The 15,747-nt window shown below is 36.6% G+C and overlaps 1 protein-coding gene across 8 annotated transcripts in view; it reads left to right on the top strand.

The window, feature by feature from the left end:
* The window catches only part of TTLL11 (tubulin tyrosine ligase like 11), a 66,800-nt gene that overhangs the window by 36,388 nt on the left and 14,665 nt on the right, over positions 1-15,747 (top strand). For all 8 annotated transcript variants that reach the window (XM_064523910.1, XM_064523912.1, XM_026094394.2 and 5 more), the window contains one exon: positions 13,391-13,648. In XM_064523910.1, the coding sequence (XP_064379980.1) occupies positions 13,391-13,648 (258 nt within the window). The remainder of the gene's footprint in view (positions 1-13,390; positions 13,649-15,747) is intronic.

Raw genomic sequence — 15,747 nt, 5'->3', positions numbered from 1 at the left:
GACGGTATTGAACGACTACTTTGTTAGTAATATCTGATAGCTGTTTTCCTCTCTGGAGTAGCATCACTTTAAAATAGCATGGATGTACGTGATAGCTGGAAATACCAAATCTTTCAGTTTGCTCTTACTGGAATACTGTGATTTTTTTGAGACAAAAAGTTTGAAAACAATATCTTTTAATATTTACTTTTCAAGATATTTTTGTTATAACTTTGGAGTAAATGCCAGCATTTATTTTGCTAGCATTTGGTCTTAAATAGATGTGGAATGAGCAATGAAGGAAAAATGGAGATTATTTCTCTGATTTTGCAAGAACTTTATTATTTTCATCACCTTCAGGCCATCAGAAAGTTACTTGTTCTCAGATACTGCACATAATGAGTATGAATATTAGATCATAACTATATCTGAGAACTGTTTGCTTATTCCTCTATTTGTACTTGTGCAATAATGGCAAGGGAGTAAAAAGTAGGTTTTTAAGGGACAGCAAAATTAAGTGCTTGGGATTTTGGCTTGACTTAAGCAAAGGCATTGAGCAGAAAAATAACATTTTCCCTCTTACAGATATCCTTCAGGTGTCAGTTCTGCAGTATCCTGGTTTTATTACATCAATCACAAGCAGCTTAAGGCTTCCAAAAACATAGTCACAGACAGATGTTGAGCCTGTCTGGGGATTAGAAATATCCTCTTCCATTAAGTATAAATTAACTTAATCACCAGGTATGAAAGATAAGCAGCATAAACATCATTCCCTGAAGCTTTCATTAAAATTAAAATTCTATTTAAAACTAGGCTCATATTTTCCATGACTTGATCCCCCTTCAAAGAGATTATATCTGCTATAAATTTTTACAGTGACAGAGTGACAGAAATTAATGTATTGGGGCCAGCGATGTTCTCTGTAATTTAACTTCTGCTGCTAGTCGTCTTTTAGGAAGGGAGTTGATTGGCGTATTTTTAAGTAATAATTGGTCTCTAGTCTCTGAAAAAATTAGAAAGCCATAAAATTGCCTAGCACCCAGTCACCACAATGAAATGAAAGCATAAAGCCCCATGACTTACAGCAGTGTAATCATCAACGGTGTTATTTTGTGTATGTAGAGTTCACCTGCTTTAATAGAAGGATTACTGCTGATAAAATGCAATTGCAGCGTTGCTCTCTACTCCATTGGATTTCAGGGTAAAGCTCCTTTTCTGCCCTAGCATAAGCATATGACTGCTTTCTAAGGATAATTTTCCTAGGGAAAAGGTACCATGTTTTTTTTGTTGTTGTTTTGTTTCTGTTCTACTCTAAGACACTTGATGGTCAAGTTTAATGCTGGTTTAAATGTTGTATCAGGCCTTACAGCTGGTTTGCTTTTACAGTATCCTGTGTTACTACCTTTAAGGCACACATTTCTAAAGAAACAGAAGAAACAATGGAGAAGTAATAAGGCATATAAGTACTTTAAAAGCAAATAGTGAACATAGGCAAATCTACTAGGAATAATAAAATCTACCTCCATAAAAAATGAAGCTGGGGACCATATTTAATGACCTTTGTTCTACAATAATTTTTTGCTACAGTGGGACAAAGTCCTTTGATGCAGGTTTTGCATTGCTTATGCATTATTTCATTGTAGTAATGCAGTATTTTCTGCAGCATTCAAATATATGGCAGGTAATAGCATAAGCATTCACTGCTGCTGTTACATTAAAAGTAATAAATCTTTAGCTAATACTGATATTCTTCTTGAAATGATAAAGGTAGAAATAAATCTCAGTTAATAATTAGGAAATAACTCTTTTTTTCAGTACATTGCATCTGAGAATCCTCAAATTCATTTCTTCTTTTTAATGGTTTAAGCTATGTATTAGGGAGTGCTATAGAAGAAAAAACAGAGGTCAAGCTGCAACTATGAGACCCTGTTGGATATTGATCGCAGGTATCTGGTATCTGGTTTATGTCTCTCAAGTGTGTCTCTCCTCTCTCTGCTGTGCTGCTGGGTTGATTCCTGCCAGGACCTACCTAGTAAGGTAAGAGTGTAACCAAGCTAGGCTTGATCACAGTGTCACTGGTGAAGGCTTACAGTGATGGATATCTGCTTTGAAACAGTTTAATGGACTGAGCTTTGGTTTAAAATCCCAAGAGAATTAACTCAGCCTGAGTTTTCTGAGTTTTGAATTGCATAATGGATTTGTTGGAGATCTAACCATTTCTTTTCCTACCTGTTTCTTTTTAAAACACCTGAAAAATACCTGGTCATATCTAGCAGGGAACAGAAGTGACCATATTTCTGTAGGCTAAAACTGGGAAGTTGAGCACAGTGGGCCTTTGCACTGTCTCCTGTTTCAAAAATTCCTCTGAGCAGCACAAGATTCAGACCAGAAATGCTCTGTACAGATGCTTTGAAAGGGAAGTGTTAGTGCTCTGATAATACTTGTGGACAACTGTAGTAAGTTAATTGGTTGTGTGGCTGTCTGTCATGCTTCCTAATCGATAAACTACATTTCTTTCCAGACAAAATGTAGGACAGCACATTAGCTTGTCTTAGGTTCTGAGTCTGATGGAGACGCTCTGATCTTCCCTGTGAATGGTATGAAAATATTAGTAATATTCTCATCCGTCACTTTGTGTCCTCAGTGCGGAGTAAGCCAGGTTTTAAGCTTTTGCATCTTGGAAACACTCATTAACAATGTGTTAAGAAGGCAAACTTTCTCAGTCTTGTTTTCTTTCAAAAGCTATTCAATTTTTAATGAGAAGAATATTTACTTTTATAATAAATCCACCCCATGTGAAGAGGCAGTGAAACATTGCTCTCAGAAAGGGGACGGAGTGTGTGTGGATCTTACGGAGTGTGATACGCGGTAAACAAATAATACTCCTGGGACAGAAAATGGAAAGCCTGGAACTAGCAGATAGTACATGTGAGAGCTGCTTTGAATGTTGATGATAGACTGCAGGGGCTTCAGTTCAACTTTTTTAATAGTTTGATAAATTGTTTTGTTGTTATTAAGAAATTGGCAGGACCATGGAGTACACTTTGAATTTATCTGTGGGCTCATCCTGAGAAGCAAACTTAGGTGCTCTGTGTCTTTCCCCCCTCCGGAGCGAATGCAGTACTGATTATTTCTGTTGTCACGGTGCCTTGCTGAAGGTGCAAACAAAGTTAGACTTGGTCACGCTTACAATGAGGTTACAATCCAAGTGATGTAATTCGACTGCTTTATTTCTCTAATCGAGATACAGATTCTTCTTTTTTAAACAGGTGGAAATTCTAATTCCTTTCAGCACTCTTCCCATTTCCAAGAGACAGGATATCTGCTCCATTTTCCAACTGCATTTTGTATGATTTGAAGTTAGTTGACTGTCAGCAGTGCTGCAGTTATCAATCCTTATTTGTAATGTGATTGATTCGTTTTTTGAAACACAGACTCTTTACTGTTGTGGTATTCTGACTGTCACAAAGTATTCTCAAAGTTTTGAATGAGCTATGTAATAGCAATAATGTTTCTGGCATGACTTCAAAAATCACTCTTCAGGGTTTAATATTCTTCTAATATTTTTATCTTTGTGAAAATTTTATTATTATTATTTTGAAAGGAAGAAATGCTAGCGCTGTTTAAATTTTCTATTTTGCCAGAGAGTGAATAGGGGATAAATATTCACTGTTTCTTCAAATGAGACTAGCAAATGGCCAGTTCAAAACAAAATGTCACAAAATGTAGTCAAACTGCAGAACTTCTTGCCATAGCATACTGTGAATGCTCTAAGTCTCTGTATGTTAATAAAAGTAATTGGATTAAGTAATAAAAGAAAATTCATGAATGACTGTTACAGCCCCAGCAGTGCCTTTATATTGCTGTTTCCTAAACAATTTACTTCCGTGAATGCATACACAAACACCGTAATAACATACACTTATCTGTTTCTTGGGAGATCCACATACTATACTGGTGAATGGGAGAATAGATAGATTTGTCACGCAAAATATTCTATGTTTTTAACTATGTTAACATACTCCTTGCTTTGAGAATAGAGGCTCAGCTAAGGGAATAATTATAGCTTCAGTATCCAGAACATAATTTTTTCTTAGGTAAGCAGCTATCAGCTGATACAAAAATTGCTTAATATTACTTCTAGCAATGCCCTAAATGTTAAATATACCAAGTGAACATTCATAAATATATTATCACAATTCTTACCCAGTTTTACTCTCAGCTTAACAGCTAAATTTTATATGCAAGTATACAAAATGTTGTGAATGTTGAAGCCTTTAATTAGTAGTTGCAAATTTGTTTGTCCCTTAGCAGCTTGTATTTGCATAAAGATTAAGGCCAGTCAGAAGGAAAGAGATATAACATACATGGAAAAAATATTAATAAATTAGTAACCATGTATAAAAGATAAGTACTCTTAGATGTCATTTCCATAAGCTTTATTAAAATTGAAATTCTTTTTAAAAGATGTGGTTAATATTTCCCCCACAGTTGATCATTTCTAAAGAAAGATCTGTCATGAGTGGCCGAATTACAGAAATTAATGTATTGAGGTCAGACATCAGTATGCAAATTAAACATTGCTTTTATTTTGTGTGGCATCAGAAGCATTACCTTGTATTTGACCTTTCATTCATTTAGCCTGACTCAGCTATGTCAGTCAAAACAATTAATTCTAAGTAGCAACTTTAAAGTATGGGGCTCAGCTTTCTTCTCCTCCCTTTGCCTGCTGAAAAGCCCATGAGAAAGGGGCTAATGGAGAGAAAATCTTTGCAAGTTTCTCTTTCTGGAGACTTGTTTCATCATCTTGGAGTTTCTTATCCCTCCACTGCAATTCCACTGCAGTGCTTGTCCACAAACACGCTGCAAGGTTTTCAGGGAGACCAGCACAAAACCCTGTGTGTTGTGCAGGGACTCCCAAGATGAACTCCTGAATGAGGTTATACATAAAAGGTTGCTGGAGTATGAAAGAACTGGATAGTAAATATTGCATAGGAGTTTTTCAAGTCTTATGAGTCTGAAAGGTAACACTACAGAAATGTGTACTCCTGTATTTTCCTATTAACTGATGAATTAATGGTATAAATGGAGATGAAAGTCCCCCATAAATTTTCACTTCTGCTGTTCTTCAAGCTGTATTTCTGCTTTGCACTTTGCTGACAGTGCTTACACCAGCCTTTGGTATGATGACCCCTTGGGAGTTATGTCATCCAGTTTACCCTTATGGTGTGTAGATGGCAGATGGCAGCTGAAATACAGAAAAAAAATGTAATGGTGCATTGCAAGTGAGTGCAATTTATCTAGCAGTAGGGAAAAATATGTTGTGCACTGTTTCCTTGCAAAAATATGCAGATCACAATAAAATTCTGTTTTTATAGATACAGAGTCCGGTTGTAATATTCCTAGCTAGGCAGTTTTTCTTAATTAGTTGTGCTGAGACCACATCGAGTTTGGATACATACAAGTGTGTTGAACAGAACTACAGAAAATAAACTTTTATTGAAACTTTTGTTATTGTCTGTGGTAGCAGTGGAAAAATAGACTCTGAATGTAGTTAGTGTAAATGCTTGCAGTTAAGGTGAGCATGTGGAATAGTCAAGTCTACATATCGATTCAGTTTCACAGATATGGACAAGGTCTTGTGCAGGCTTGTTTTTGAAAGTCTTGGTCTTATTAAAAGCACAAAATAAAACTTTCACTTTAATTCAAATTATGTGATCAAATTATTAAGCTCTGTAGTGCATTAGAATATCTTGGCAGGGGAAAAAAAGCTAAAGAATGAAAACAAAATATTGAACTTTGCAAAAGCAGTAACCAGTAAAAGCAATTTAAGAACTGCATTCTCTTTTTTTGCTTAATGGAAGTATAAGATTTGGCAATAAAGATTAGGATTACGTTTTCTTGTTCTGATCTATACATTATGAAAGCCTATAAAATATTTAAGTGGAAAGGAAGAGACATGAAATTAGCATGCCAAAAAGCTGTTTTTATTTAAAAATACTTTTCAAATAAATAATATGCCTTTAAGAGCTATTCCAATGCAAGTTTGAAGTGGGAAACTGGTTTTGAGTTTTTACCCATGATCTCAAGGAAGCTGTAGGTTTTTTTTCATAGAACAGGGGGGAAGAAAGAAATTCTAGGTGACAGCTTAGAACCTCTGCTTTATTATATTCAATAATATTTTTTTCTTTGACCATAAAATCATTTTTCTGTGATCATAAACAATTTTCTATAACCATAATACAAATCAAACATAGTCCTATTTAATAATTTGAATGTCTCTTCTGGGTAATAATTTACGTTCTTCTTTCAGGCAGATAGAATCTTCTGTGTTTTTTTTACTTTGTCCTATATGTCATAGCAGCCAAACAGAACTGGGTAACAGACCTATTTTCCTTTGGTTTGGGATCAAGTGGGAACCATTATTTTAGCCAGTTATTTTTGTTTTGGATACTGAACAGTCTTTTGAAAGCAGAATATGGGAAATGGTCTGAAAAAAGATACCTACTTGAGAATATATCAATTTTTTTGGAGCCATACAAGTGATAACAGACTCTCTTCACAAAAATAAATCCTCTCTTTAATAATAGAGGTGGGAGCAGATTAAGGGGATGCACTGTGATGATCCAAGAGATCCCTTCCAGTCCTTCCTTCCCATGAGCAGATGGTCATTTTACAGTTATCATCACTAGCTGTGTTTCCATATAAGCTATTCCATAAAATTTAGAGAAATGTCCTGGATAAAAAATCTGGAAAATGATACTGAGAAAGACAAACCTGAACACCCCAAATAGATTGTGTATCCCCTAAATTCTTCATGCTGTTTTGTAACTACGGGCTGAAGATGAAACTGATTTGCAGAACTGAAGCAAAGTGTTTTTGCTGAATTCTTAACACAATAAAGGTGCAAATAAAATACCTACTTAAGAACATTGTGTAGATCAGCAAGTCCTCAGTCTTTTGAAGGGCTGCCGCTGTGGCCTTAAGGATCGCAGAGGTAGGCCATCTGCGCACTCACTCCAGGAAACTGATCTCTTGCTTTAAGGTACCTTAATAGTATCTTAATGCTTTTTAACTTCAGCTTTCCAGATATCTCTATGGCAAAGATTGCCTCCAAATTCAGGCAGATTGCCATGGTCAAGTCTTTGATTTTGAAAATACGTGATAGAAAGGTAGTCTGTTGATGAGGAGCTACTTGTAGAGGGCTAAGAATATCTGAACGAGATACCTGTCAGTATATACGGGTAGTCAGTGACCAAACAGAGTGTGCCTCGTAGCAGGGACAGAAACAGGAGAAAGCTGAAAAACAGAGAACAGGGGTTGGGATAGCTTGGGTTACCAGGATAGTAGTATGATTTGACTGACCCCCATGGTATAATAAAAAGATTATTAGTAGAAAACAGTCAAAGAATGAAGAGGAGACTTTCAGATGCACAAAAAGCTGTTAGGTATTTGCTTAGAAAGTCCTTGGAGTTAATAGACTAATTCTGTTTCTGCATTTATAAACCTCTGCCCTAAATGTCCAGGGGATCACGTACACACTGGATGTTTTCAGCCAACATAAGGTAGAAGGTAACACTGTGCAAGTTTAAATTTCCCAGCCAACAACTGCTGTTCTACCTCTGCTAGGAGAAAATGTTTCACTAGGGGATTAATAAGCAGCAAAGTTAACAGTTGTGAGACGAGCACATTTTAAAACCTTGGTTAGGTGTCCTACCTCTCTTTCCTAATAAATAAACCTGTCTTAGTAACTCTTCTGGGAACATGAAAGAGAAAGAAAATGGTCCAGACAGATAATTGACGAAATTGCACAATTATTCTTTCTGAAAATAGGGGCTTTTTGTGAAGTTGCAAGCATACGTCATTTCCCAGAGGTAATACATCTAGAGTATTCATTTACCATTACGTTGTGGGTGTTCTCTTCACCACCATTTAACATTTCTTTGAAGATAAGGGTTGACAAATGAAAGGCTGAAAAAGTCTCTTAAACCATTGTGTTTCCTCAGAAGTTCCAGCGCCTGCTATTTCAGCAGCAAACTGTGGTGGTTTTAGTCACTTTTACCGTGCTTTATTTACATATGTAGTCATTCGGTACTGTCATTTATTTTATGTGAAAACAGAAACCTGAAGCATGCCCTGTCAACAAATTTTGGGGGATGTCCTTTATCTCGCAGAACCAGATCTTCTGATAATTAATTTGAGGGCCAAAATTAAGATGCATGAAAAAAGCATCTTTTCCGATGGAGATCTGGGTTTGCAGATGAAGACGGTACCCTGCGAGCAGCAGTTGCAGCACACGGCTGGAAGGGGCCGCGCAGCAGCCAGCGACTACTGAGGCTACATTGGATTTTCCTGAAGCTGATCCCTATAACAATCTCCTCAGGGTTTTCTGTAAAAAAACAAAATCCAATGAAATTTTATCCGCTGTGCTTGTTTCTTTAAAGTAAAGCTTAACATTGTTTAACTGAAATACTAATGATTAATGAGTAACGTACAGTCCCAAATACTCCTGAATTTAAAACTAGGAAGTGTTTCGGTTTTCCCATATAGTAAAACGTGATCAGAATTCCATAGAGGCTGAATTAAAATAAAAGTTGTGTTACAAAACAACATAACCTTTCTTACTGAGTATACATTTTCACATTTGGTCAAGGCCTAGTTTAACTGACTGAAGACTGGAATTTTTAAATTCCCTAAGAAACCTTTGAAGATTAATGGAAGACAACATGCTTATCATTTTTTGGCTGTACTTACTCTTTTGGCAATTAGGGGGTACTCAATGGCTATGAAACCGTCATCCAATTGCACATGAGAAAGAAGAAAACTATTAATTTATTATTTTTTACTTTATTTAACTAAAGACAAATGTAGCATTATTTTTTATCTACTGTGCTATTTGCTGGACAAAGACTGCAGGATCTTCTGCTGGTAATCCCTCTAGGGCCGTCTGATATTATAGTTTTGATTTCATTGTTAGCTTTATTTAAATTTTATTTGTTTAATTTTCTGTGGTTTTGTAGATGGATGTGAGGAACACATCCACCAAACCATGCCAGCAATTAAAAAGCAATTGAGTTGGATGTTCTGGAAATATATCTAGTTTTTCTCTTTTAACGGAAATTTTATAACTAGCATATGAAAATCTAAGTGTGCTTCTTTCATTGTGTGGTTTCTTTGCAGTCTCTGGTGAGCACACCAAAAACTGTTGTGAGCAACCTGGTCTGCACAGAGTGCCAAGCATGCTTGCAGTTGCAGGTTGGACCAGATCTTCTGAGGTTCCTGCCTGAATTAGTCTATGAAACTATGAATTATAATTGTATCTCAGACCATTACTGGGATCACCTTGTTGACAAGGCAAGGTCTTACTTGCTGGAACTTGTTATTTTAACTTTTCTTGAGACTTCTTTACTTAAAACTCATGGTACCTATAACACGTATAAAAAGAAATTGTTGGTATGGGTGCCTGTATACATGGTCTGGTCAGGTTAGAGTGGCCAACAGCACTTGGTTAACTCAAGGATGAGAAATTGGAGGTTATATCTAGGAAGCAGAAGGATTCGTGCGTATGAAGTATTGAAAAGCAGCTCCGCCATGGGATTAAGCAATTTCTGCAGGCACTAGTTTCAGGGTAGGATTTTACTGTTCTAGCTACCTAATATTGCAGAAGTAGCTTTGTGCCAGACCAGCTTCTAGGAGGGGAACGTTATCAAAGCACTGCTTCTTTAGAAACTTTTGTCTCTTAGGAAATCATCACAGGTAGAAATATTTAGCTTTGGTGAATGTAAGTGTGGATACAAAAGAAGTGCCGTTATTTTAAAAGTTTGCTTGCAACAATATTCTTGTTACAAGGACAGACGCTTTGTGCAACGCAGCGGGACGGGCTCATCGGAGCAGGCCGTGGCCTGGCAGGTAGCTTACCGAGGCACTGGAAGAGGCTCAACGCAGATGCCCTCTACAAAGAACTGTCATGACTGCATCTGAAGTTCAAAGTTCATCTAAATAAACCTACAGCTGATATTTAATGCAGAGAGAAGTTTCCAGCCTCAGATCCATGCCGAGCAGTGACACCGGTGGTTACAGCCGCCTGGGAGGTGTTGCAGGAGAGCTGCTGCATTTTGGAGGTGTGGGTAACATCTGTAGCTGTGAATGGCTGAGTAAATTGAAAGCCCAAATTCAAAGAGGGTGGAAAACTGTGCCCCAAAAACATCTCTTAGAAATTAGGTATCACAATTTAACTTTTTTTTTCTTTTCTTTTTTCTTTTTTTTTGCAATTCCTGCACTTTTTTTTTTCTGTAGAGTGCCTTTATCTTCTTACAGTTGCCATACATTTATTTTCAACATACCTATTACAAGAAGTAAAAAGTATTACTTCCAAGTATTGTACACTGAAAGGGGACATAGTATGGCAATGGAGTAAATTTCAGGGAAATCTAGCAAAAAAGCGAGGCTAAAGAAAAGCACGGGATATTTGTTCTGGATGGCTGACTACAGAATGGTGATAGGAAGGCTAAGGAAATCTGCTGTCTTTTAGAAAATGAGTAGGAAGGTGCAGATTTACTGTATATTTGACTTGATAATTTTTACAGTACTGTGGGTGGATAATAATCATGTTGATTGTTATTCTCTGCTGGAAGAGAACTTTATGAAGTACACTAAATCTGCTCAGGAACACAAAAGATCAATGTAGTAAAAGCATTAATTTTTTAGTACCTAGTGTGAATTATACTTATTCTTGATGATGGGTACTTAGAAAAATGACTGGAAAGAAAATGAAAACCTGAATATGCTTAGTGGGTGCCAAATAATTACCATCAGCTCTCAGACTTTCTGAATTTACAATAGCAATCTTTAATTTAATCTAGATATGTCAAAAGCAGAAAAAAAATGGAAAAAATGTATCATGGTGAGTAAACATGTAACATTTATTTCAGAACATCATTATCTCCGTCAGCTTTTACTTAGGGAACTTGGCAATGACAAAAAGGATGAAATAATGTATTTTGACAGTATGCACAGAGGATTTCAAGCAAAAAATAATGGGATTGCCCAGAAATTGTCTTCTAAATAGTGCCAGCATGCATTTGTGTATACGGTAGTGCTTGTGAACGTTGCTAGAATTTGTTCTTTGCGACTCTGTCTTTATGTGCTTTTTGTTCTCTACTTCCCAGAGAAGCTAAGAGCTTTCAAACACTGCTGGAATATAAGTTTGAACAGCATTAGGTTATTATGTTCTCTAAACATTTCCCATTAAATGTTCCATGAAATTCCATGAAACTTGTCTTTTTTCCACTTACCTAAATTCATTTGATGATGATAGTAACTGAACATTGTTACTATTTGGTGATTCCTCCTCTGTGTGAAACAAGTTAGTCTGTTACCTCCTGAAGAGGTCCTACATGGTACGGACCTCTCAGACGGTTTCTTCATCATCACGAGGAATCGACACAGAGAAAAAAAAACAAGTTCTGTGCTGTGGGTAGAGGAGGACGGTTGAAAATGGATAGAGTTATTCTGTGTTTGAAAAAACTGGACATACCAGCCAGTCTTTCTTTCTGTAAATGTTTTGCTGATAGGAGTCAGGGCAGATGGGAAAAGAGAGCAGAATTCTCCAAGCTTTTCAATAGAGGTTGGAGACATAGGAAAGTGCCTGTCATGATGTTATTTACATGATATATTTTTAGTAAAATTAGTATTATTCCAACTATAATAAAATACATAGAGCAGCTCTACATAGAGCTACCTAGGAATTCTGGCTTTACTATTTTCTTTTTAACAGAAAGAAACAGCTGATTTACATTTGTCTGTTTTCCAAGATTCAGTGACCTCTGCAAAATTCCTATTTTCTGCTACAGGAAAAACTTCCAACAATCCAGATACAATTGATTTTCTTGAACGTTTCACCTACTTTAAAAGAATTTGAATAGGTGCTCCTTTTATCCACAGCAAATTTTTTAAGCATTTAAAATGTATTTTTTACTTGCTTGAGGGATTCTGAGCTTCGCTTTAGAAGGCTGCTGTCATTTAGGTATCAGCTCTTCAGATTTGTAAGCACACTGAATGTTGGAGGTGCCCAGAATGTTTACATTTCAGATTAACTGGCTTCTAAGGTTGATTTCAAGAAATATTTTTTCAGTTGTACTTTAAAAACCTTCATTGAGGAGATTCTTCTAAGCCTACTTTACAAAAATATGTGGGTTTTAATATTTTATTATGTGGATTTAAGGAAAAAATAAAAAGATCTTCTGTTTTTTAGTGAAAGTTAACTCACTGGAGCCTGATGTTTTGGAAACCTCTTGCTATATCAGCTTTATTTAGTGCTGTAAAGGAGCATTACTGGATAGGACAAGGAAGGGTAAGAAGAGAAGGAAAAAAGGTTCTTTGTTTTTAAAGACAAAAAAAAGAAGAGAAAAGAGCATTGTCCGAGTTCAGGGATGCAGAAAGGAGCAACACAATCTGATAGCCATCCAGGCTTTCTGGTATTAAAGATTAACTGAAAAGATTTTATCCATGAGTGCAGTAATCAGACTATAATTATTTCTGAAGCATTGTAAGGCAATCATGCAGGCACACCTTGATCAAGATTTTTAAAAGTGAGTAATTGTTTTTAATTTTTCAATTTTGGAACGTTTTATATGAAGTTTAAAGGAACATGATTATCAGAAATTGCTAAAGAGTCATGTGAAAGATGTATTATCCTAAGTTGTTTTAATTTGAGGATGTAAAATCACTTGTCTCTTCAAAAAAATGCTGATTCTTGTCATTTGGTGGTTGGATTGATAGCTATCCCCCTGGATTTCTGAGCACTGGTAACGTGATCAGATATTCTTGATAGCTTTACCAGTTTAGGCAATGCCCAGAAGCGATACAGCTAGGATTTGTTGCCATTTAATACCTGCAGAGTAAATTGTTGGCCTGTTTCTAGCACATAATAACGAAAGGTCCCTATAAAAAGAATCATGCAGGGTCAGTGTGACCATGCAGGTGTGGGCGAACATGCATCCATTCTTACTTTTTGGGGGCAATGAACCCAAGATTTTGGCAAAGGAGAGGTTTAACTTGAAAGATGAAATTTCAACACTGGCATAAAAGTGATGTGATTGTGACCGGCTCCCCATCATTTCCAGAGGTGTTACAAGTGACCAGTAGCTTTCAGAATTAGCCTGCTTATGATTTGGCATCTCTTTTTCAATCATATTTATAGGTGTTATTTTTGGCATCACAGAACATTCTGCTTGTAAGCTTTTTACATACTTATATAAAATGTCTTCTGCTTTAGGAAACCTTAGTATTTATGTTTGGTTTTCATTACTGCATAAATCTCAAAATAAGGTTTTATAATTAAAAAAGTTTCCAAATCAAATCTTACAAGAGTAAGGTTATCATAAGATACAACTGTTTTTTTGTGCTACAGATGTCAGACTTTGGAGCATGTGTCAGACACAAAAGAAGAGCTACTGGATGCGGGACCACCAGACAGACTGGAACATGATGCCAACAAAAATACAGAGGCTGGCCTGCCCTCCCTGTGTCTCAAGCAAGTGTTTCCAAAGTATGCTAAGCAGTTCAATTATCTGCGAGTTGTGGACAGAGTGGCTGCGTTGTTTATCCGATTTCTTGGTGTCAAAGGGACAACAAAGCTTGGGCCAACAGGTTTCCGAACATTTATAAGGTTAGTAATGTGAAGGTTTCTTTAAGAATTGCACAAAGCGTAGTAGAGAGTTTAGAAACTAAAAGCTCTGTTGTGTAGCACTACTGTCACTCTGCTTATCTTAAATTTTGTTGGATAAAAATAGCGCCCCAATAGTGATATACTTTTAGCTTATGGGTTTAGTAATCCCTTCTAAAGGAACTTTTCCCCATAAGATCTGTTGAATTGTTGCATAATCTTTTATAAAATGGATGTATTTTTATCATTGCAAGTTCCCAAGGTAAAAGCCTAAGGGCATAATACAGGCTTTCTGCTTTTTAATTACTCTTTTGCTCTGCAGTTCCTCCCATCTTGTCATGTGGTGTTAGAACAATGGAAGTTGCTTGCATGGCGGTGGCTCGTGGTGTCACCAGGACACCACTGCGTGACACCCCAGAGCTGGTTCTTGGGAGTAAGTACTCCTGTTTTGACCCTGAAGGAGCATCGTGACTGACAGACATATAGACAGACAGACAACGTTGCCAATGACCGCTGCAGGAATTGTCATGGTTTCCCAAACTAAGAATCGTCTCTGAGATCCTGGTGGGGGGGTTGCGTATATGCAAGCCAATGTTCTCTGAGATAAAAGAGTAACGAGGATTTAAGAATCTGAGATAACAGAATTGATAAATTCCCAAAGCTACTTTTTGGTGAATTTGATGTTTTGTAGTTGGGATTTGCTAACAGGTCTCTCCCAATAGGCATATAATGAAGCCAAATTAAAGCAAAAATCATTTTCCTCTGAAAGCCCCATATAAAATTTGCACATGCAAAAAAAGAATAATCTGAGCTACTCTAGCATGTCACTGTAGCAAAAAATAACCTTTTCTTTAACTTATGCTTCCCAAGAAAGGACTGAGGAAGTAAATTGTGTGCATATTGTCTTAATTCATCTTTATAGTATCCACTTCATGAAATATACTACACATGAGGAGTTTGAATGAATTACACTAATATCTGTCCTATTGTGTTTATTTTTTCTGCCCATAAAATAAAGGCTAAGTACATGTATTTCTCTTTCCCTAACTATATTAGCCCCTTACTGTAAATCGTTATTTCAAAAAATGTACAAGAACAGCATGTATCGGAACTTGCTAAATACATTTTTAATTGGCATTAGCTATTGTGGAAACTGTGATGGTGTCATAAACTCAGGGTTCATTTGGTTGCAAATAAGCAGTTGAAACAGAAGAGTGCATACGAATGACTTCCAAAGGCTGTTAGAAAGAAATACTCTATTTCAGTTTATTCATAGAATTGACTTTTCCTTGTCACAAACACACCCTTCTTAAATTTCCATGTTCCCTATGCTTACAACCTCTCTTATAGCTGCTTGCCATACATACGGAGCAATGGCCACTCAAAGGCAGGTAAAATAGGTGCTGATAGAGGATTATGGAGTGGGCAGGGATGTCTGTGTTTCAGTCGGGGTAGTTACTACAGTCTCCAGCTCCTTATGCTGACATTGAACATCCTGACACAGCTTTGAGGGAGTTTTTTGTATGAAGTTCTTGTGTGTTGCTGGGAAGAGGTACACCCTGCGTTCAAAGGATTTGTGTTCCAGCTTACTCTACCTAGAAAATAGCCTGCTGCTTTTTAAATGTACGTACACTCCTGAACTCTTTAAAGCTGTCACTCTAGATACTCTTGTGGACTGAATCTAGTGGGAATAGGCATAGTGAAGAGTTATCTTCACCCTCCTAATTGTAGGTAGAGAAGCAAGTTATGGAAGCACATGTAATTCAGGTATCATAAATGAGGAAAATAATAGCATGGTGATAGAGATAACTTCCTTTTATGTCTCTTGATATTTGGTAATGAGTCTAATCTTAAAGAACGGTACTTAGAATAAGGTGAACATAAACTGACCAGTGAAACTTTATCTAGTAGGTACCCTTGGGTCTTCATTTTACGGCAGATCAGTAATGCTTGGAAGATACTATTTGCAGTCCTAGTCAACATGTCAAGTTTCTAGTAAGCCTTAGGAATACAACCAGATCAGTATTTAAAAATTATGAAAACGTGACAATTGAGATTGGGTGATTTGAGATTTGAATTTGCCAGCTGTGGAGGCATAGCCT

This window comes from Dromaius novaehollandiae, chromosome 20 (assembly GCF_036370855.1).
Source record: "Dromaius novaehollandiae isolate bDroNov1 chromosome 20, bDroNov1.hap1, whole genome shotgun sequence".
NCBI lineage: Eukaryota > Metazoa > Chordata > Aves > Casuariiformes > Dromaiidae > Dromaius > Dromaius novaehollandiae.
This window is presented reverse-complemented; position numbering and strand designations above follow the sequence as displayed.